The 23,421-nt window shown below is 45.3% G+C and overlaps 1 protein-coding gene across 1 annotated transcript in view; it reads right to left on the bottom strand.

The window, feature by feature from the left end:
- The window catches only part of VCL (vinculin), a 1,795,541-nt gene that overhangs the window by 922,348 nt on the left and 849,772 nt on the right, over nucleotides 1–23,421 (bottom strand). The window contains exon 15 of the mRNA XM_044055664.1: nucleotides 22,131–22,330. Coding sequence (XP_043911599.1) covers nucleotides 22,131–22,330 — 200 coding nt within the window. The remainder of the gene's footprint in view (nucleotides 1–22,130; nucleotides 22,331–23,421) is intronic.

The following is a 23,421-nucleotide window of genomic DNA, read 5'->3' as shown; positions in this document are numbered from 1 at the left end:
CAATGCTGGAACCACCTTTTCGTCTAGGTTATGTAATGCCTTCATGAAGGGCATTTTTCTTAGGCTTGCAGACAAAGATCCCGCCTCTCCTTGGGAATCTGACATTGATGCTGCAATCCATCACCCAAAGTCTGTTTGAGCCTGCTCAATCCTGTGTTCTCAAATATCTTTTATAGAAAACTGCCTTTCTGGTTGCTGTTACCTTGGCCAAGAGGTTTTCTGAATTGCATGACTTATCTTCTAAATCGCCATGTATTGTTCTTCATAAGGACAGGGCTGACTGTATGAACTAAGCCCTCGTTTATGCCTAAAGTTGCTTCTGAAAGAGATCTTAACCAGGACAAACAGTTGCCTGTTTTCTTCCCTAATCATTCTAATAAGAACAAATATCTCCTCCATACCTTGGATGCACATCATCAGCTGAGGTTTTATTTACATCGGACTAACCCTTCATAAAATCTGATCAGTTATCCATGGCCTTTTCCCTGAACAGTTGTGGCCAAGTGGTGTCAAAATTAACTATTTCTAAATGGATCTCTAATTGTATTTCCCTGGCTTAGTCTATGAGAAGGATTGTGCTGTCTCGTCCTCCTAAGGCACGTTTCTCTTTGGTCAGTGGCTACTACTTCGGCCTTCACTGCTAGGATGTCCTTGGATGAGGTTTGTGTTGTGGCCACTTGGTCCACTCCTCACACTTTTGTTGCTCATTATAAACTGGATATGATCTCCAGAAGCAGACCGTTTTTTGGTTCCACAGTGCTCAGGAACATCCTTCCTTAGGGACACCCGGAGTTCTTTGTAGCTGGGGATTTTGACCCAGATGTGATGAATAATGAAATGGCTAACATCCGATCAATAGTTATGTACTTACTATAACTTGGTATCTGTATTATCCTATTTCATAATTCATCAGCTCCCGCCCTCCTTCCCCCTTCCGTGTTTCTGGTGGTTCTGGAGAGGCAGGGGTTCGGGCCTTTGTGCTTCTGCCATTTCTAATGCTATTGTTGCCTATGTCTAGGTGGATAGTTAGGTGCCCTGGTGGTTTTCTATCCTTGGTCAGTAAACCATCTGAGGGTTTGAAGGTAGAAAGGGGATATGTTAATGGGAGGTGCTCAAGCCTTGAATCTCCTCTGAAAGTGCTGGATCGGATCCATGACTCAGATGTGAATAATGAAGTAGGGAAAAGTACAGTTTTGTACCTACCATAAATGTAGATGTTCGAGGATCCACATTGCTGCAGTCCTAACCATTGGGTAGTCCGCTGTCCAGTCAGCCAGTCACCCAGAGGAGGGGCTCGCCGGTCAGGGCGCGCATTAGACCTTCGGCGTCCGAATGCGTCAGGTACTAATGCGCTGACGGCGTCATATCCTCTTCAGTCAGATGTCAGAAGACAGTACCCGCAGGCCTCAAAAGGTTGTAGAGTAGTTTTTTCCAAAACAAAATTGAGATCCCAAGCAGGAGTAGGAGCTCCAATCTTATATTTCTTGCCCTCTGAGAAACTGCTTGAACAAAGGATCAAAAAACAATGGTGGTCACAAATCATAGTGAGCTGAAATTGAAGCATGAAGCATGAATTTAGAGGGGGACAAACCTTAAAACCTTTGTCCAATAATCCTTTGTGAGATAACACTCAAATTAGGCTCTCAAGAGAGCTTAAGCTTGACATTGAGCAGGTGGCCTTCTCTGAGACAACAGGTGAATCAGGTAAAGGCCATGGAGGCCACAGATGCCAAGTTATGTTAAGTATATGACTATTTGGTGGTGTCCTATCTCGCCTTCATTCTTACTAGGATAAGTTTGGATCTGACCCTCTCATCTGACTCTGCTTTTTATACAAGCTCAAGGTCTTCCACTAGCTCGTGGCTGAACCCTATTCCATCGAGCACTAGGAAAGCTGCCCAGATCTCGTTTGCTGGTAAACAAGATTGGGTGCTTGTTTTACTGGCTCTGGCTAAGTATACTATTTGTTGTTTCAAAATTTGTGGAAACTGTTCGGAAGTAGTGGTAGATTGTTTTTCACTTTAATCTACTGTTTTTTTTTTTGCTGTTGGCCATCGTTTTCCCTATTCCGACCTCCTTTTTAATAGTCTGATGTTAAGTTGTCAATCTCGCCTTCATTCTTGCTGGATGGGTTCGGAGCCAATCCTCGGCTCCGACTCGGCCACTTACTAAAGCTCGAGAGCTAATTTTACCAGCTCGAGGCAACCCTATATCCCATGATGCAAGGTGAAGACTACCCAGATCTCGTTTGCCGCTTTCGCTTGTGAGGTGCTTTTTTTACCAGCTCCAGGTAAGTTTCTTCAAATTCAGACTTTTAGTCTTATCCCTTTAGTTTTAGTTACCCTTGTTGTTGTGTGAACTTTTAACGATTGTTTTAACCCTATTCCCATTAGTGTTCCCTATTTTTCTGGTTATTTATCCCTTCCCCTAAGTTAGGCCTTAAGCCTCCCCCTTTCCTAATTTTTTCTGTCAGGGATTCTGTGTGGTGTTTGAGTGTGTTTGTATCCCTGTTTAAATTTTTTATTATTGGATTGGGCGTTTATTGTGTGCGTGTCTGTGTTTCTTTTTGACTTAGTGTTTCCTCAACACAGCTATGTCGAAGGACACAAAGGTCTCAGGCTTCAAGAAGTGTGACTCGTGCTGTCAGAAGATGCCTCTGACAGACGGTCACACTTCTTGTGTTTACTCCCTGGGACCTCTGCACCTGCAGGACTCCTGTGCTATCTGTCATGCTTTCAGCCCAAGAGTCCTGCAGGAGCGCAGAAATAAATTAATATTGAGGGGCTTATTAAAGCCTGAGAGCTCCCCGACTAAGTCGGCTCCGGGGAAGCCCTCGAAACCAGTTAAGCCTTCGGCTTCAGGTCCTAAGCCATTGGCTACTGGTTCTCCTTCAGTGTCGAGATCGGCTCAGGCTGGAGCCGATCCTTCTATTTTAAAAGTTACAGCATCGGCTCCATCCGGCGCCGATGCTGCTAAATCTGGGCACTCAGTGTCGGCTCCGGCTGGAGCCGACGTATCCTCGGCTCCTTCGGCTCCACCTATCTCAAAAAAGAGATTCATGATCCCCCTCATTGGAATCGATACGTTCGGCTCCGAGATCACACCTGCTCTTGGAGCGGAGCCATCGGAGCCGTTCTTCTCGGTCGTCCAGGCTGTCCGATCACGACCTTGAGAGAGTGGTGAGTAGACTATTAAAGTCTCAGGCATTGGCCCAAATGCTCCATAGCCCGTTTCAACAGACTGTAGCTATCACGCATCCACCTAACATTCCTCCTTCGACTCTCTTACAGAGCTCAGAGCCGGAGCTCCTCGGAGCCGTGACTGTTGTGACTTCGGAGCCGATACCACCCCCCTTTTGGCTCTATCGTCCTCTGCTCTGATTTCCTCCTTGAGGCCTTCATTGGAGGGATCCGGGCGTCTGGTCTCTCTCGTCGGCTCCGAAGGGGTGAGTGGCATCGGACCCTTGTCTGAACCCGTTCTCCCTCTTGGAGCTTCGGCGTTGGTGAGCTCAGCCCCGGCATCGGCCTCGGAGCCGTCCCTGTCGGTGCGGCCTGGAGTTCCTATCTCTTCGGAGCGGGAGCCTTCTGGCCTCTCTGACGGGGGAGCCTTCGAGGTGATGAGGAGTGTACTAGCCCCTGGGCGTAGTAAATGGTCAGTTCCATCAGCTCCTCTCACTACGGTTCCCGGACCCAGAGATCCAATGCCTCAGGTTTCCCCATTGGGAATATCTTCCTCTTCCGAAGCTTCTCCTGATCCGTCAGGTGAACCTCCGCGTAAGAGGACATGTAAGAGGAAACATCTAGACTCCCCCGAGTCTATTACATCCGATACTGACTTGGATGAGTCGGAGGGATCCCCAAGGTCCCCCTCTGAGGATGTCTCTTTCTCAGACATCCTTGAACTCCTTAAGCAGAGGGGGAACTGGCCTTCCCTTAATCTTTCCGAGGATGAGTCAGTATACCTGGAGGCGTTCGGGTCTCGACCCTCCACCTCCTGGGTGTCTCTGCCTTTCGACCCTCTTATGGACGTGGTGGCTCGGAAGGCGTGGATGGCCCCGGATTCGGTGGAACCTATTCCTCGGAGGCCTTCTAAATTCATTACGGCCCCACCTAATAGGCAATATTTGACAAAAGGTGTCCCGGTTGATGCCATGTTGGTGGCTGCAGCCACCAAGAGGGAACTAGCTGATCCTTCAGTACCTGGCTATCCTCCTAACAAGGATTCTAGGACTATGGACAGGTACGGCAAGCGGATTTTTTTCTCCAGCGACCTTTGCCATGCGATCGCTGAACTACTTGTTACTTCATCCGCCTTCAAAGAGATGTTCTTAAAGAGTTGGGAGAAGTTTTACAGGATCCGTCAGCTGCTGGGTCTCAGGATAAGATTAACTCACAGCTAGGAATCCTAAACTCATTTGTTAACTCCTCCATGCGGCTCATTTCATATGCAGCCGATGGAGCGAGTAGGGCCGCAGGCATAGGAGTGGCTTTAAGGCATCAATCCTGGATGCAGCTTTGTAATTTTGTAAATCCCTTCAAGGCACCCTTCACAAACTCTCCGTTTGATGGCTCGAATTTGTTCGGACCTCAAGTGAAAGACACCTTGACTAGATGCGAACAAGATGGCAAGACTCTTTCTACCGTAGGAGTTCGTTTCTCCACCCCTTGAAGACCTTACCCAAAAGGTCAGAAGGGAGGGAAAATGTGGTTCCGCAAATCTCAAGGAGTCACGCCTGACGCATGAGGTCAGTTTACCCCCAGAGGCAGAGGGGGTAATAACAGACGCCGCCCTAGAGGCAGAGGGGGTCCGCAGAATCAGGGTAGCAGGGAGCCTCTCTCTGACAAACCCTTCCAGCATCCCTGAGATGTTGCCCGACTGTCCACCTTTCGAGGCAGTCGGGGGAAGATTATCGCTGTACCCCAAAGCCTGGCTTTCCCTTTCTCAAGACAAATGGGTACAGTCGATCATATCCGAGGGTTACAAAATTCCCTTTATTCAAACCCCAGTTCAGCAAAAGGGAACCCATCCAGACGTTCCACCTGGTCTAAGGGAACTAGCAGTACCAGAGATTTCAAAACTGCTGGCAAAAAGAGCCATCCAGCCAGTCCCAGCAGACCAAATAGGATCCGGGATCTACTCAAGGTTCTTTTTGGTACCAAAAAAGACAGGGGACTGGAGACCAATATTAGATCTCAGCAAACCAAACAAGTTTGTAAAGAAAACAAGATTCCGGATGGTCACGCTTCAGTCCATTCTACCCTTTCTGGGCAAGGACAATTGGATGTGATCGGTAGATCTTCAGGATGCGTACCATCACATAAAAATTCACAGGCGCTCCAGAAGGTTAATCCGCTTTCGGCTGGGGACCAGTCACTTCCAATTCAGAGCCCTGCCATTTGGACTCACTACAGCCCCCAGAGTGTTCACCAAATGTATGGCAGTGGTTACGGCTCACCTGAGACGTCAAAGAAGTTAACAGACCAAAGGATCTTGGACATTCAAAATCACGTCCAGGTGATTCTTCTCAGCAACAAAATTCAGGCCAGATTTGCTCAAAGTATTGGGTCTTATGGCGGCCGCCATAACACTTCTTCCCCTTGCCCGCTTTTACATGCGTCTTCTACAATGGATGCTGTTTGCCCAATGGTCCTTTCAACAACTTCCCATGCATCACAGGATCATAACTCCAATTTGCAAAAGGCATCTGACCTGGTAGATATCGTCCCCTCAAGTCCATCAGGGCAGACCCTTTGTTCCTCCCGCCCCGGTCGCCACGGTTACATCGGATGCCTCCCTGATCAGGTGGGGGGGGCATTATCAGGGCAGGATGGTCCATGGCACTTGGCAACCTTTCGAATACCACCTGCACATAAATGTCCTGGAGATGAGAGCAGTGCTTTTAACGTTGCAAGCCGTCAACGACTCTCTTCCCCTGGGAACTATTGCAGTCCAAATGGACAATATGTCCGTAGTGTGGTATATCAACAAGCAGGGTGGAACCAAGTCCTATCCACTGTGTCGAGAGGCTCTCAGACTTTGGCAGTGGGCAATCTCTTCTCAGCGGTTTCTGATAGCAACGCATATCCCCAGGAAATCCAACATCATAGCGGACAGGTTGAGCAGAGCTATTCTCATGCCTCACGAGTGGTCTCTCAAACAATCTGTGACGGAAGAGATTTTTCAGAAGTGGGGCCTTCCTTGCTGCAACCTTTTTGCTACACCTCAAAACAGCAAATGCCCCGACTTCTTCTCCCTTCCCCCTTCCAGGCCATCCCCCCAGAGACGCTCTAACCCAAGATTGGCCCCAGGGACTTCTTTATGCTTTTCCACTGATACCTCAGCTAATTCAGAAAGCAACCGCCTTGAGAGCCAAGTTGATTCTCATTGCCCCTTATTGGCCTCGACAGATATGGTTTCCGTTCCTACATCGTTATCTTTTGGTACAGCCATGGCATCTGGACCCGGTTCCAGATCTTCTGACCCACCAGTCGGGGCAGCTGCACCAATCCATACCTTCTCTCAACCTCACTGCTTGGTTGCTCCGCTTCCATCCCTAGCCAGGCTTCCTATGATTTCTAATCCCGTCCGCGATATCATAGTAGCTTCCCTTAAATCTTCCACCAGAAGGATTTACACTAGTAAATGGCGACGTTTCTCCTTCTGGGCAAAAGCTAGGAATATAGACCCCTATACTGCTCCGATTCATTCGGTCTTGGACTTCCTAGCAGAGATTTTTCATTCAGGATCTTCTTCCTCCACAGTAAAAGTTCAGCTGGCAGCCATTTCAAATTTTCATATAGGCTTGTTGGACCACAACATTATGTCACATAAACTTTGCAAGGCATTCCTTAGAGGTATTTTTTTACTTAAACCTCCGATTAAAGACCCCACACCACAGTGGGATCTAAATTTAATTTTAGCATCCTTGATTCTTCCCCCTTTCGAACCTGCGGCTGCCTGTTCATTGAAATTTCTTTCTTTGAAGACGCTCTTTCTAGTCGCCATTACTTCTGCCAGGAGAGTATCTGAGCTTCATGCCCTCTGCATTCGTCCTCCCTACTTAATCTTCCACAAAGACAGAGTTTCTCTAAGGAATAATCCGTCTTTCTTACCCAAAGTGGCATCACAGACTAACTTAAATCAATCCATTGATCTTCCAGTTTTTTTCCCAAATTATTCTAATAGAGCGGAACAAAAACTACATTATCTTGATGTTCACCGCCAACTCAGATATCTGGACAGAACCAAACATTTTAGGAAATCTGATCAACTGTTTTTATCCTATGCAGAGAACAGGAAAGGCCTTCCAGTATCCATGGTAATGCTATCTAGATGGCTGTCTTCTGTGATTACTTGCATTTATCAGCTCAGAGGTAAAGAGTTGGTTTCTAGGCCAAAAGCCCATTCTACCAGAGCTCTAGCTACATCTACAGCTTTTCAGGCTAGACTTCCAATAGACACTATTTGTGCAGCAGCCACATGGGCCTCTCCTCATACCTTTGTTTCACATTACAAATTAGACTTGGCCTCTAGAGACGGAGCGAATTTTGGTTCCACCATTCTCAAGAGTCTGTTCCATTGAGCCACCCAGGATAGAGGTGCTAGGGACGTGGTCCCATCCAGCAAGAATGAAGGCGAGATTGACAACTTAACATTAAGAAGTTATGTACCTACCATAACGTTCCATGTTAGTTGTCTTCTCTCGCCTTCTTTCTTGCGTCCTGCCCACCATCCCCCTAGCCTGGTCAGACCGAGAAGATTGTGCCTCTTCCTTTAAGAGGCTTAATCCTTTTTTCTAGCTAATCAGCTTTCTAGTGTCACTAGATTAGGTTGATCTTTTTCGGGGGATTATTATTATGATTACCTCTTCCTCCTCCTCTCCAGTTGGAGGAATATATTGCATAATTTCCTTAGCTACCAAACAAGATCATGCCGACAAATAGGATGATGCTCAAAGCTTTTTATGTACAGAGGGCAGGAGTAAGAAGAAACTAAATTGAGTCCAGCAACCTTTAGAAACAGTTTCTGGCAAAACCAGTTTTAGCTCTGAAGAAAGCTTTTATTTTGCATTTTTTATAAGCTACCTCTAAAATGGACTTTTGAGTCTAGTCCTTTGAAAAAGGTACCTGAAGATGACAGCTCTTGTAGAAAGAGCTTTGATGCTAATGTAGAGAGACTTACCATGAAAGGAATAGTAAAATGAGATGGCAATGTATATCCATCTGGAAACTGTTTCCTTGGATACTGGAAGAATTTGCTTATTACTCCCAAGCTACAGGAATAACGGATTAGGTTTTCCGATTTCCTTTCTCTTACCCAAATAAAATCTTAGTTGTCTGCACACCTCAAGCAAGTGTACAGTCCTTTCACATCTGGTGTAGAGAGGTGAGTAAACTGGTTCTGAGACATTTCCATAACCACTTTGGACATAAAAGATGGACCAAGTCTAAGAAAAAAACATCTGTCCTTGCACAAGACAGAAAGTACAGTTTTGTACCTACCATAAATGTAGATGTCCGAGAGGAATGTATCTGCAGTCTTTACAAATGGGTCGTCCTGTCGTCAGGCAGCCCTTCGGTCGGCCGGATTCCAAAGTCTGGGTCTGGCTTCGGCTGGTGTCGCACTTCACCCGACGTCATTGCGGCAGTTATTCGGGTATAAAGGCATCAGCCGACGCCATTTTCCTCAGTGTTTCTTGCCCCAGATGCCAGGTGCCCTCTTGGATGGCTAAATTTGGATAAATGCCAAAGTTTCCAAATAGTAGAGAGCAAACACATAAAATAAGCATGTATGTACATATATACAAACAAATACACCATAGTAGATCCCCCCCAAGCTAGCTGTAGATTGGCAAATACCCTAGGAGTACCTCAGAGGGGAAGGAGGGTGGGTAATCCTGACTGCAGATGCATTCCTCTCGGACATCTACATTTATGGTAGGTACAAAACTGTACTATGTCCTTCAAGGATGCATCTGCAGTCTTTACAAATGGGTAGAATACCATAGCTAAACTAGGGAGGAGGAAATGAGAAGAGATTATGGTGTAGTTAGGATCCCTTGCAAAACAGCAGTGGCAAAACCAGGGATCTAGAGTATAGAGGTAAGTTATAATGCTTGGCAAATGTATGCACGGAGGTCCAAGTAGCAGCCTCTATAATGTCCTTGGTAGCCACTCCTCGTAAGAAAGCTGTGGTAGTGGCTGTAGCCCTTGTGGAGTGAGGCCTGATGTTCTCTGGAGTTTTCTTTCCATGGTAGGAGTAACAAAATCTAATGCAATTTCCTATCCATTTGGAGATTGTCTGTTTAGAAATTGGTTTTCCTTCCTCTCCTGTTGCATATGCTACCAGAAGCTGGTCAGTTTTTCTATTGTTTTTTGTCCTGTCCAGGTAGTAGCGTAATTGTCTGTGTACATCCAAGGTATGTAAGAGCCTTTCCCCCCTGTTCTGTGGGTTGGGGAAGAATGTAGGAAGGTGGATAGCCTGATTTAAAGAGACTCTGGATAACACCTTAGGCATAAATGCAGGATTTGTTCTCATGGACACTATCTTGATGGAAGATCAGGAAGGGTTGCACTGCCATTAATGCCTGTAGTTCAGAGACCCTTCTTGCTGAAGTTATTGCCAGCAGGAAAGCAGTCTTCCAGGATAAGTATTGTAATTCTGCTGTTGCTGCTGGTTCGAAAGGAGGAAGAGTCAGTTTTTCTAGCACAAAGTTCAAGTCCCATGCTGGCAATGGAGGTTTCCTGGGAGGTTTTACATTTTTAATTCCTCTCAGAAACTGTCTGAGCAGAGGATGCGAGAAGACAGGAGGATCTAAGCTGTATTCTGCTGAAATAGCTGATGCATGTATCTTGATGAAAGAGTAGGACAGGCCTGTATGGAAGAGCTCCGCCAAGTACTCCAGGATGTTGGCTATGTTCACCAGTGTCACATCTTGCCCCTTTGCAGTACTCCAGATGAGATATCTTTTCCATTTTGCTGTATAATTCTTTCTTGTTGAAGGTCTACGAGCCTCCAGGATTATGTCTTTAACCCTTTGGGATAAATTTGGGTTAATTGCTGTTATGTAATGTTCCAGGCAGTTAGCTGCAGAGTTTTTAGGTTTGGATGCAGGATGTTGTAGTTGTTCTGTGTTAGCAGTAATGGGATCAGGGGCAGTGTCCATATTTGTTCCCGGAACATGCTCCTCAGCAGTGGATACCAATGTTGTCTTGGCCAGTCTGGGGCTATCAGAATGATCCTCGGACGTTCCTCTTTGATCTTCAGAAGCACCTTGTGCATCAAAGGAAGTGGTGGGAATGCGTATGCTGTCAGGCTTTTCCAACTGAAAGATAGGAGTCCACCTTCCAAGCAAGTGGGTGGTAAGTCCTTGTGCAGAATTTCTTCAACTGGTGATTGAATGGGGATGCAAACAAGTCTATTTGTGGTAATCCCCATTCTCTTGTGATGGTTTTGAAGATGTCCGGATGTAGCATCCATTCGTGGGCATCTGTTGTAGTTCTGCTTAATATGTCTGCTAGAATGTTTTCCTTCCCTGGTACATAAATTGCCTGTAGCTGAATGTTGTAGCTCAGAGCCACATCCCATAGGTCCAGTGCCAGCCGGCATAGAGGGTATGAGTGTGTGCCTCCCTGTTTGTTGATGTACCACATAACTGTGGTGTTGTCTGTCCTTATCAACTGGCCTTCTTGGAGAAAAGGTCTGAATGCCTGGATTGCCAATTTTACTGCCATCATTTCTTTTAGATTTATGTGCAGATGCAGCTGGTCTTGAGTCCATAGACCTTGAATGCATTTGCCCATCATGTGTGTCCCCCAACCGAGGTCTGAGGCATCTGTCGTGATGGTTTGTCTTGGTTGACTTTTGCAGAAGGGCAGTCCTGTGTTTGATTGGCAGGCCTGAGCCCACCATAGGAACTCTTGCTTCAGGCATGGGATCATTGGAATTTTGGTTTCTAGGCTGTGCTTGTGCTGGGACCACAAATTCTTTAGGTACCACTGTAGCTTTCTCATATGCAGCCTGGCATGAGGGACCAGTATTATGCAGGATGCCATGAAGCCTAGAGCTTGTAGCACTTTTCTTGCAGTTAGATGGTTCTGCTTTGTTAATGCCAAGAAGTAGAGAGGAAGTTGCTCTTTCTTTTCTGTAGTTAGAAATGCCATTTGTTTTGATGTGTCCAGTTCTGCACCCAGAAAGGTTATTCTTTGGGATGGAATCAGCCTTGACTTTTTGTATTGACTGTATATCCCAGGGCTTGCAGCAGGTAGATGACTCTTTGTAAGTCTTCTGTTAGTTTGTTTTGTTGTCCGCTTGTATCAGGCAGTCGTCCAGGTAGGGATAGATTTGAATCCCTGAAGTCTGCAATGAGCGATTACTGATGCCAGGCATTTCGTGAACACTCTGGGCGCAGTAGATAAGCCAAAGGGCAATGCTGAGAATTGATAATGCTCTGATCCTGCAAGAAATCTGAGGTATCTTCTGCAAATTGGTCTTATGGGGACGTGCAGGTATGCCTCCTTGAGATCTAGTTACCAGCCAAGACTCCTTGCCCAGCATGGGAAGAAGCTGCTGTAGGGTCAGCATTTTGAATTTTGGAACAATGAGGAATGTGTTTAAAGCGGACAGGTCTAGAATAGGCCTCCATTTGTTTTGTTTTCTTTTCTTGGTACCAGGAAGAGTCTGGAGTAAAATCCCTTCCCTTGCTCCATAGATGGTACCTTTTCCACAGCTCTCATTCTTAATAATTGAGATATTTGTTTTAGAGCTTCTGTCCTTTGAGTAGGTGGTAGGTTCGGCATTCCTGTCTTTCCTGGTAGAGTATGGAAATGGAATCTGTAACCTTGGTCTATAGTTTGCAAAATCCATTTTTCTCTTGTAATGCAGTGCCAGTTTCTTGAAAATAAGGTTAGCTTTCCGCCTAAAGGTGCTTCTAGTTGTTCCCTGGTAGGCGGTGCCACCGCCAAGTCACTGTGATTGAGTTGTTGTAGTGGTGGTGGCTGTATCCGTGCCTCGTTGGTTGTTACCCTGCCACTGGCCCTGTAGGCACCCCTGGATTGGTTTCTGCCTCAAGAGCCTATTCCTGCCTCTTTGTGCCTTAGAGGAGTCTGGAAAGGACCAATTCTTGGAGGGCCAGTTCCTGCTAAACCTTGGAGGTTGAACTTGCAAGAAATCTTTCACTGTTTGCACAGATTTTGCTTTCTCTTCCATCTTTTTAGTACCTGCTGTGCAGGGGAACCAAATAAATTGACCTTGTCCATAGGTGCATCCAAAAGCTTAGATTTGACATGGTCTGGTAATGCCTGTTCTTTCAACCATGCATGCCTCCTGATAACTGTGCCAGTCATGGCTGATCTAAAGGAAGCCTCCAGTGCATCATAGCCACATTTTAAAGAATGGTTACTAACCTGCTGTATGTTATGTACCATTTCTTGAACATACTTTTTATCTAAAGATTCTTCAGAGGACAGCTTTTTAGTCAACTGGTCAAGCATAAACTCTTGATATTGAATCATATGAAATTGGCAGTTCAAAGCTCTAGCTGACAAAGTAGCAGAGGTGTAAACTTTTTTACCCCATCTCTCTAAGGACCTAGATTCCCTTTCAGAGAGGAGGGGGATTTTAGAAGAAGTAGCTGCTACAGCTTTTGGACCCTGGGAGATAGTCTCTGGATCTGCAAAAGGAGCCTTATATAAGTGGTGATGAGTGTCCGGGACCCTGTAGTACCTATCGGGCTTAGCAGGAGCCAGAGGTAAAGTATCAGGAGCAGTGCAAGCATCATTAAATGCATCATCAACAGAAAGAACTGGAGGTATAGCTAAAGGCCTATGCTGTGGCAAATGTAGAAAGGTCCTAAGCCTTTTTCTAGAGTCTGAGAAATCTTGGCCCTGCCACTGAAATTGTTCCCTCATAGCATGCAAAGTTTCCCCAAAGGAAAATTCCTCAGGAGGAGAGGCTGAAGGGATTGACTCCTCAGCATCAGAGTCTTCGTAAGGAGAATAAGAAGCCTCAGGAGGGTCTGTATGTTCCGAGCCGAGTCATCAGAGGAATCATCTGTGGATACTGGCTCAGGGGGCTCTGCTCTAGGCCTCTTTTCTGGAGGAGGGAGAGAGGCCCTGTCTGGATGAGGCTGGGCTCCACGAATTAAAGAGATGAGATCCTCAGCCAAAGAAAGCATATGGGAGCTGGTGCTGGGCCTGTGAGAGGGGGGCTTGGCAGGCACAGGTTTTGATGCTTTGGCTGCTTTAGCCCTGGCAAAGGCCTTAATAGACATAGCTGGAGGAGGCCTAGCAGCTCCACGTGCAGGAGTAGAAATATCCAGGGGAATGGTGTCTGATAAATCCTGTGAAACCGCAACAGAAGGTTGGATTTCAGAAGCCGTTTCTACCAGGTTAGAAGAGGCCTCGGTAGAAGGCAAGTTATCGGCTGAAGAAAGATCCGCTTGCTCGGCTTCGGCCAAAACAGAGACACTCGTGGTTTGCTTAACCGCGGTTTCGGCCGAAACCGTGGACCGCGAGTGTCGGTCCTTTCTTTCTTTTTGGTTATTTGCGTAGTCAGAGGATCCGACGGCATAATGTAGGCAAAATCGGAGCCGAAAATCTGTTCAGCAAAATCCGATCGACGTCTAAGCGTCCGCCGGTTAAAAGAAGCACAGGCTAGACAAGCTGCTACGTCGTGGTCTGGGCCTAAACAATGTATGCAATAGGAGTGGAAATCTTTATGAGGTATTTGTTTCCCACAAGATAAACAGTTATTAACTTTCTCTGACATCGGCTGAGGCAAGAAAGAGTCCCCAACGGGGTACTTAGCTTTATAGAAGTCTTCGAAGTAGTATTCGGTAGTAGTAATCTCTGGATCTGACCGACCGGCACTTGTGAACAGCTTCTGCTTCGGGCGCCACGCGGCAAGAAAGACTGGGGAAAATGGTGCCGGCTGATGCCTTTATACCCGAATAACTGCCGCAATGACATCGGGTGAAGTGCGACACCAGCCGAAGCCAGACCCAGACTTTGGAATCCGGCCGACCGAAGGGCTGCCTGATGACAGGACATTCCATTTGTAAAGACTGCAGATGCATCCTTGAAGGACATCAGGAGGGACAGACCTCAAAGCTTCCAACACAGAAATGTTTTAGTAGCTATTACAGCAACAAAACATTTTTCTATTTACAAAATTTTAAAGAAAATCAAGCTGGTTCAAAAGGTGACAAAGTCAATTTCTCATTCACCAAATTCAGGTCCACTGAAATGGAATGGCTTTTCTGGATGTCCTAACATGTAGGATACCTTTTACAAACTGCAAACCTGAAATGTGAAAAAAAGAAGAGGCTCTAATGGTAGACAGGGTGACAAATGTACCTTGATGGAAGTAAATGGCAGACCCAAATAAAGTATGTACCTCTAACTAATAGGTAACCCATCTACTCTTGCTGCACAAAACAAAAAATCTCTTCCATTTAGTTATGTCAGATTTTAATTGCAGTTGTCAAGCCTCCTTTATTACCTTCTAGCACATTCATTGGGGCTATAAACTTTGCAAACAGTCTTGCAATTGGCAGATCGCAGCGGCCTCTCCAGCTCCCAAGGTCCGTTTTGTGTATTCTTATTAAATTTATGTTAATTTTATTTATGTTAAAGTTATGTTTAATCTGCGAAAACTGTCAACGCATGGTGTGTTGGTGGTGAGTTCTTGACCTGGTTCTGTGTGTGGTGGACTGCAGCCGTGATGTTCGTGTTTTGCTTTCTTGTGAAACATTACACTAATTAGTGGAAGTTTGGGCCTACAGTGGCCTCAGTGATGAGATGAATGAATGTGGAGGGTGGAAGCCAGATTTTTGTCTGCCATGTTTGTTCTAAGGACCAGACTGAATTTTGTTGGGTTGGAGAATTGGACTGGATTTGGCTGTCCGGGCTTTCGGGTAGCAGTGGTTGCACTGTATTCAGTGATTCAGGTGGTGGCCTGACTTTGCATGTTAGCTGTGTGTGAATTTATTTTTGGTCTGTGGTGTTGGAGGGATGGAATCGGACTTGATGTTGCTGGAGTCAGAGACAGAGATGGCTTCGGTGTGGTAGAGACTGGTAGCGGTGTGATTGAAGAGGGGCTGTAGTCCTTGGAATCGTCCATGGTTGAGGAGGCTTGATGCATTCTGTGCCTAGGTTAAGCTTGGTCACCGTGTTGTCACTGTTATATATGTGTATTTGTTTCTGCATTTCTATTGTAAACCGAGGTTGGGAAAATGCAATTTTGTTCAGCTGTACATTTTTTTTTTTTTTGGTGTATGGTCTGAATAACAAAGGTCTTTTTGACTTTTGCAAGCAATGGAAAGTCAAAAAGTACAGTTTTGTACCTACCATAAATGTAGATGTCCGATACGTATGCATCTGCAGTCATCACATATGGGTTGTCCTGCCTCAGGCAGCCCTTCGGTCGGCCGGATTCCAAAGTCTGGGTCCGGCATCGGCTGATGTCGCCCCTTCCCCGACGTCAGAGCGCCTGTGGTATAAAAGCGTCAGCCGACGCCATCTTCCTCAGTGTTTCTTGCCCCAGATGCCAGGTGCCCTCAAAGGAAGGCTAAATTTGGAGAAATGCAATAAATTCCAAACATGCACAGAAATATATATAAGAATATATATATATATATATATATATATATATATATATATATATATATATATATATATATATATATATATATATCTATATACAAAACAAATACACCATAATAGATAACCCCAGCTAGCTATGAGAGGGAAAAAGTACCCAATAAATACCAAAGAGGGGAAGGAGGGAGGGTAAACCTGACTGCAGATGCATACCTATCGGACATCTACATTTATGGTAGGTACAAAACTGTACTATGTCCTTCAAGGATGCATCTGCAGTCATCACATATGGGTAGAATACCATAGCCAATCTGGGGGGTGGAGGATCTATGTAAAGGATGGTGTAGCTAAAATGCCCTGCAGGACTGCCGTAGCAAAGCCTGCTCTGGATCTGGAATATAAAGGTAAATTGTAATGCTTGGAAAATGTATGCACGGAGCTCCATGTAGCAGCTTCTAAAATGTCCTTGGTAGCCACCCCTCTTAAGAAGGTTGTGGAGGTGGCTGTGGCTCTGGTGGAATGAGGTCTAATGTTAGCTGGCACAGTTTTTCCATGAAAGGAATAACAAAAATGAATGCAATTCCCTATCCATTTTGAAATTGTCTGTTTAGAAATTGCTTTTCCTTGTGCACCAGCAGCATATGCTACCAACAGCTGGTCAGTTTTTCTGTAGCTTTTAGTTCTGTCCAAGTAGTAGCGTAACTGTCTGTGTATGTCCAGGGTGTGCAGAAGTTTCTCCCCTTTGTTTTGTGGATTTGGAAAGAAGGTAGGCAGGTGAATAGCTTGGTTTAATGAGACCCTGGATACCACCTTTGGCATAAATGAAGGATTGGTTCTCAATGAGACTCTGTCCTGATGAAAAATAAGAAATGGCTGTACTGCCATGAGGGCCTGTAACTCAGATACTCTTCTTGCTGAGGTTATGGCCAGAAGGAAGGCGGTCTTCCAAGAAAGCAACTGTAGTTCTGCAGATGCTGCTGGTTCAAAGGGAGGCAGAGTTAGTTTTTCCAACACGAAGTTAAGGTCCCAAGTAGGCACTGGAGGTTTCCTTGGAGGATTGATGTTTTTAATTCCTCTTAGAAACTGTCTTAGCAGAGGATGAGAAAAGACAGGTGGATCAGTATTGTACTCTGCTGAAATTGCTGAAGCATGAATTTTAATGGAAGAGTAAGACAGGCCATTGTGGAGCATTTCTGCCAAGTATTCCAGGATATGTGCCATGTTCATCACTGTTGCATCTAGGCCCTTTGTGGTGCTCCAAGTGTGAAATCTCTTCCATTTTGCTGAGTATGCCTTTCTTGTGGAAGGCCGGCGAGCTTCCATGATGATATCCTTCACTCTCTTAGATAGCTTATCCTGAGGAGGAGTCAAGGTATTTTCCAGGCTGTTAGTTGCAAGGTTTTCAGGTTGGAATGCAGAGTTTTGTAATTGTGCTGTGTCAGGAGAAGTGGCCATTGAGGAAGAGGCCATGGTTTTGTTAAAGGAAGAGGCCATGGTTTTGTGCGTGACATGCTCTTTAACAGTGGGTATCAGTGCTGTCTTGGCCAGTCCGGAGCTATCAGAATCACTTTCGGCTGCTCTGTCCTGATCTTCAGTAAGAACTTGGTCATTAATGGAAGAGGTGGAAATGCATACACTGTTACAGTTCGCCAGCTGAAAGATAGGGCGTCCACTTTCCATGCTTGTGGGTGGTATGTCCTTGAGCAGAATTTCTCCATCTGATGATTGTGTGGGGAGGCAGAGGTCTATGTCTGGTCTCCCCCATGTTATCTGATGGAAGATGTCTGGGTGCAGCATCCATTCGTGTGCATCCATGATATTTCTGCTTAAGCTGTCCGCCAGTATATTGTCTTTTCCTGGCACAAACTGGGATTGCAGGTCTATATTGAGTTTCAAGGAAAGTTCCCATAGATTCATTGCCAGTCTACAGAGAGGGTAGGAATGGGTGCCTCCTTGCTTGTTTATGTACCACATAACTGTGGTGTTGTCTGTCCTTATTACCAGGTGGCCTTGATGCAGAAAGAGTTTGAAGGCCTCGATTGCATGTATCACTGCCAGCATTTCCTTTTGGTTTATGTGCATGCGTAGCTCCTTTGGCGACCATAATCCTTGAATACATCTGCCCTCCATGTGTGCTCCCCAACAGAGGTCTGAAGCGTCCGTTGTAATGGTTTGGCTGGCTCTTGGCTTGCTGAAGGGCAGACCCCTGTTTGACTGGCTTGTCTGAGTCCACCACAGAAATTCCTTTTGGAGGCATGGAATGAGTGGGATCAAAGTTTCTAAGCTGTGACTGTGCTGAGTCCATAAACTCCTTAGGTACCATTGTAGTTTCCTCATATGCAGCCTTGCTTATGGAATCAGAAGAATGCAAGATGCCATGTAACCCAGGGCCTGCAGGATTTTCCTTGCAGTCAGCTGAGTTTGTCTTGTCAGATTCTTGAAGTAATCCGGTAGTTGTCTTTGTTTTTCTTCTGTGAGAAAAGCCATTTGGGTGATTGTGTCTAGATCCGCACCCAGAAAAGTTATTCTTTGGGATGGAACAAGTCTTGATTTGTGAATGTTGACTGTATATCCCAAGGCCTGCAGTAAGTGGATGGCATAATTCAAATCCTTTACCGAAGTTTGTTGGCTGTCCGCTTGTATAAGGCAGTCGTCCAGATATGGGTATATTTGAATCCCCTGAAGTCTGCAATGTGCAATTACTGATGCCAGGCATTTCGTGAATACTCTGGGCACAGTAGATAAGCCAAAGGGCAATGCTAAGAATTGATAATACTCTGAACCTGCAAGAAATCTGAGGTGTCTTCTGCAACTTTGTCTGATAGGGACATGCAGGTATGCATCCTTGAGGTCTAGAGTCACCAGCCAAGACCCCTTGCCCAGCATGGGAAGGAGTTGCTGTAGAGTCAGCATTTTGAATTTTGGCACAATGAGATAAGTATTCAGTGCGGGCAAGTCGAGAATAGGCCTCCATTGATTTTCTTTTCTTGGAACAAGGAATAGTCTGGAATAAAATCCTTGGCCTTGTTCTGAAAGAGGAACCTTCTCTATAGCTTTCATTTGCATTAAGTTGGAGATTTGTTTCAAAGCCTCTGCCCTTTGATTTGGTGGCAGGTCTGGCATGCCTTTTCTTTTGGCAATGTGTGAAAATGGAACCTGTATCCTCTGTCTATTATTTGCAGTGTCCATTTGTCTCTTGTAATACTGTGCCAATTTTCTGAGAATAAAGAAAGCTTTCCGCCCAAAGGTGCTTCTAATTGAGCCCTGGTTGGCAGAGTCAAAGCAAAGTCATTGAGTCTGTCCTTGTGCAGCAGTTGTAGGTCCTGCACTACCTCTCTGGTTGGGAGGCTGCCATTGACGTCCTCTGTAGGAGCCTCTAGCTTGCCCTCTACCTCTGGCACGCCTGTTCTTGCCTCTCTGAAATCTTTCTGTGTCCAGAAAGGACCAATTCTTGGTAGGCCAATTTCTGCTGAATCTTGGTGGTTGGACTTGTAGAAAATTTTTGACTGTTTGTACAGATTTTGCCTTTTCCTCAAATTTCTTTAAGACCTCCTGAGCAGTGGAGCCAAATAACTTTTGCTTTTCCAGTGGAGCATCCAGAAGCTTAGCTTTAACATGATCTGGCAGAGATTGTTCCTTCAGCCAAGCATGCCTACGTATGACTGCACCTGTCATAGCTGACATATATGAAGCTTCCAATGCATCATACCCACACTGTAAGAAATGGTTGCTAACCTGCTGGGAGTTATGTACCAGATCCTGAAGTGATTTGCGATCTAGGGGTTCAGGTGAAGACAGTTTCTTATGCAATTCATCTAACAAATACTCTTGGTACTGTATCATATGTAATTGACAATTTAATGCCCTCATAGAAAGAGTAGCAGAAGTATACACTTTTTTACCCCATCTCTCCAAAGCCCTGGACTCCCTTTCAGAGGGGAGTGGATTTTTAGTAGCGGCACCTGCAACCCCTTTAGGGCCCTGGGAAATAGTTTCTGGATCAGCAGAGTGGGCCTTGTAAAGAAAATGATGCGAGTCCGGGACCCTGTAGTACCTATCGGGCTTGACAGGGGCCGGAGGAAGAGTGTCAGGGGTTATGCTAGACTCAGAGTACACATCAATGACATTCAAAACAGGAGGAATAGCCAAAGGTCTATGTTGAGGTAAATGCAGAAAAGTTCTTAATCTTTTCCTGGAATCAGAGAATTCCTGGCCCTGCCATTTGAAATGCTCTCTCATAGTGTGAAGGGTCTCCCCAAAGGATAGTTCTTCAGGAGGGGAGGCCAAGGGAATTGATTCCTCTGCATCAGAATCCTCGTAGGCTGAAAAAAACCTCCTCCTGGTAGTCCGACAGAGCAGAGCCATCAGAGGCCTCCTCTGAGGAGTGGGGATCAGAGGGCTCAACCCTGGGCCTTTTGTCTAGAGGAGGTTGAGAGCCCCTGTCCAGATGGGGTTGAGCGCCCCTAATCAAGGAAATAAGGTCCTCTGCTAAGGTTAGAATCTGTCAACTTGTAGAGGGTCCCCTGAGGAGTAACCCTGTGAGGCATAGCTTTTATATATTTAGCAGCTTTAGCCCTGGTGAATGCCTTTATGGACATGGATACAGGAGGCCTAACTGCACCACGTGCTGGTGTAGTTTTGTCTAGAGGAATGGTGTCGGAAGTTTCCAAGACACCAGTTTCTGAAGGAAATTCAATAACCGACTCAGCAGGGGCCTCCGGGGCAGAGGTTGTCGGTTGAGCGGTTTCGGGGGTCGGAAGAACCTAGGACTCTGTTTCAGCTGAGACCAAGACACTCGCGGTAGGCCTGGCCGTGGTTTCAGCCGAAACCGCGGCCCGCGTGTGTCTGTCCTTGTCCTTCAGTTTCTTTATTAAATGTGAAGTCGGAGTCTCCGATGGCATATTGTATGAAAAACTAGCCCCAAAAAATTCCTCTGCAAACTCCGCCCGATGTCTAAGAGTGCGTCGGTTGAAGGAAGCACAGGCTGAACAGGCTGAGACGTCGTGGTCTGGGCCTAGGCAGGGAAGGCAGTAAGAGTGGAAATCCTTATGAGGTATTTGTTTCCCACAAGTTAAGCAATTATTAACTTTATCTGACATCGGCTGAGACAAGAAAGAGTCCCCAACGGGGTACTTAGCTTTTGAAGTCTTCGGTAGCTGAATTACAGGAGCTGGCCGACCGGCACTTGTGAACTGCTTCTGCTTCGGGCACCACGCGGCAAGAAAGACTGGGGAAGATGGCGTCGGCTGACGCTTTTATACCCCAGGCGCTCTGCTGTCGGGGAAGGGGCGACATCAGCCGACGCCGGACCCAGACTTTGGAATCTGGCCGACTGAAGGGCTGCCTGAGGCAGGACAACCCATATGTGATGACTGCAGATGCATCCTTGAAGGACATCGGCAAAGCAGTGAATTGAAAGTGCAACCCAAAGGCATAGAATCTTTAATTCCTGTGAAGATGGATTGGAATATGAAGATAAGCATCCTTAAGATCCAGAACAGCCACAAAGTGTTTTACAAAAATGACTAAAAAATTATCTGTAGAGACCCTTCATCTTACCTTCTTAAGAAATTAACAAGGCACAAAGATCTGAAAGATTTTGTTCTGCCGAGATAGTAACAGAGTTGTTTTTGGACATCAAGGGACTGAGTATCCCTTGTCCCTCAGATAGGTCCTCAAGTACCTTCCTTTCTATGGGCCAGAAAAATCTGGAGTACATCTCTTTTCCTTTTTCATAAGGGGGAACATATCCTACAACTCTGGTAAGATTGGATGCAGTAAATGCTGCAGGTTTTCTGGAGTGGCATTTTGTGTGGCTCTAGTTCCTCTGCCTTGTCTTCAGTGAATGTTAATATAGACTCCTGCTTCCCAGAAATCTTAAACCGGATAAAGCACAGATGTTATGAATGAATGAATAGCAGTGATTAGCTGATAATTGTTAAAGTAAATCATTACGTTATCAATTATATCTTAAACTAGGACAATAATAAGCCCCGTGACTATTTATTTTAACTTTTTGCTGACCGGATAACAGCTAAATGGCAAAAGGAAAAAAATCACTCAAGATCTGAAAACTGTTGAAAACTTCAGACTAAGATATTGTTCACAAAAGGGAATTAAAGGATATTAAACGTTTCACTAACAAGAAAAACCTTAAATTTTTTTAATTCTTTACTTCCATAAAACACTGTAAAACGAGGTTGAGGTACTACGACATCAAAATCACTTCATAGCAGGTACAAAACAACTAACAGCTTTAAATATTCAGCTCTGCAAGTAAACTGTTATGTAAACACATACAGTACCAAAGTGTTATATTACAGGTTTAGATACAAGACCATCTTATGTGAGGATTACACATGCAATCCTAAACAAATACAGTACCAAAGTGTTAGTATTACAGTTTTAGATACAAGACCATCTTATGTGAGGATTACACATGCAATCCTAAACACATACAGTACCAAAGTGTTAGTATTACAGTTTTAGATACAAGACCATCTTATGTGAGGATTACAGATGCAATCCTACCTTAAGACTGTCTGTGAGCTGGGCTGCTAAAGCCCTGGCCTGAGGACTCTCAGCTTCTCCTCGAGCTGCTAGCTCAGCTACTTGAGCTGCCAGCTGTTCTACACGATCACACTTTGCAAGCAGGTCCTGTCGATAGGGTCCCATCATGGAATTGGCTAAACGACGTCCTTCAGCCACAAGCCCTCGAATTGCAGCCTGGCCTAAAACAGGAAAGGAAAGTGACTTGACTATTTTAAGACCATATCTCTTACACAAATAAAAAAGAAAAGCTGTTTCCATCCTATAATGCTACAACCAAAGACGATAATATATTCTCACTCAGAGGATATATATTTTTATTTACTCATAAGATCAATTCAAGTCCCATATATGCAATGATATACACACCACAAAATGAATTTTGTTTTTCTAAAGACCATACAACTGTATTGACATGTGTAAAACAATTTCTGTAAGCAGTAAATAAGGTGCCATTTTTTATCAAGATAAAAGGTGTACTGAGGATCAACAACCAGAATGTACGTGACCAGATGAGATATGGCTATTCTTCTAATGAAAGCTCCCACTTTGAAAATGGCAGACAGCACTGAAGCCAGATGCAATCACTTTGGAGAAATTTGCATGGGATACCTTGCCAAGGGAGCAAGAGTGACTGACGCTGCCATAGAGCCTAATGTTTGTAGGACCAGTCCTGCTGGAACCCTTTTGTTTTGTAGAAATCGTCCGACTTGTGATTTGATGTGTTGTAGTCTTTCTGGAGGGAGTGAGGCAATTCCTGAAACCGTGTTTAAATGGGCTCTGATAAATTTGAATTCCTGACAGGGTTGTAATCTTGACTTTTTGAAATTTATTGTTATGCCTAGAGAGGTGTAGAGTGTAATCTCTTGCCTGTTCTGAAGCATGGTGGTAGTGGTAAGGAGACAGTCATTGAAATAAGGAAAAACCTGAAATCCTTGCAGCTTGAGATTAGCTTCTACCACGGTCATACATTTGAACACCCTTGGGAATGTGGCGAGTCCAAAAGGCAGAGCTCTGAAATGGAAATGACTGGCTCCCAGCTGGAAGTGTAGATGGCTCCTGGAGCTCTTCTCCATTTTTATATGGTAATGAGTGTTTTGGAGGTCTACAGAGAACATCCAATTGCCTTTTTCCAAGAATGGAAGTATCAACTGTACCAAGACCATCTGGAATCTTGTTTAATGAACGGCCTATTGAACTGGCTGAGATCCAAGATGGGTCTCTAGTCCCCTGTTTATTTGGGCACTAAAAACAACCTTGAGTAAAACCTGGA

The sequence above is a fragment of the Protopterus annectens genome, chromosome 14.part0, assembly GCF_019279795.1.
Source record: "Protopterus annectens isolate FY-2018-M chromosome 14.part0, PAN1.0, whole genome shotgun sequence".
NCBI classification, from domain to species: Eukaryota; Metazoa; Chordata; order Ceratodontiformes; family Protopteridae; genus Protopterus; species Protopterus annectens.
The sequence above is the reverse complement of the archived record's forward strand: the minus strand, read 5'-3'. Positions and strand labels throughout refer to the sequence as shown.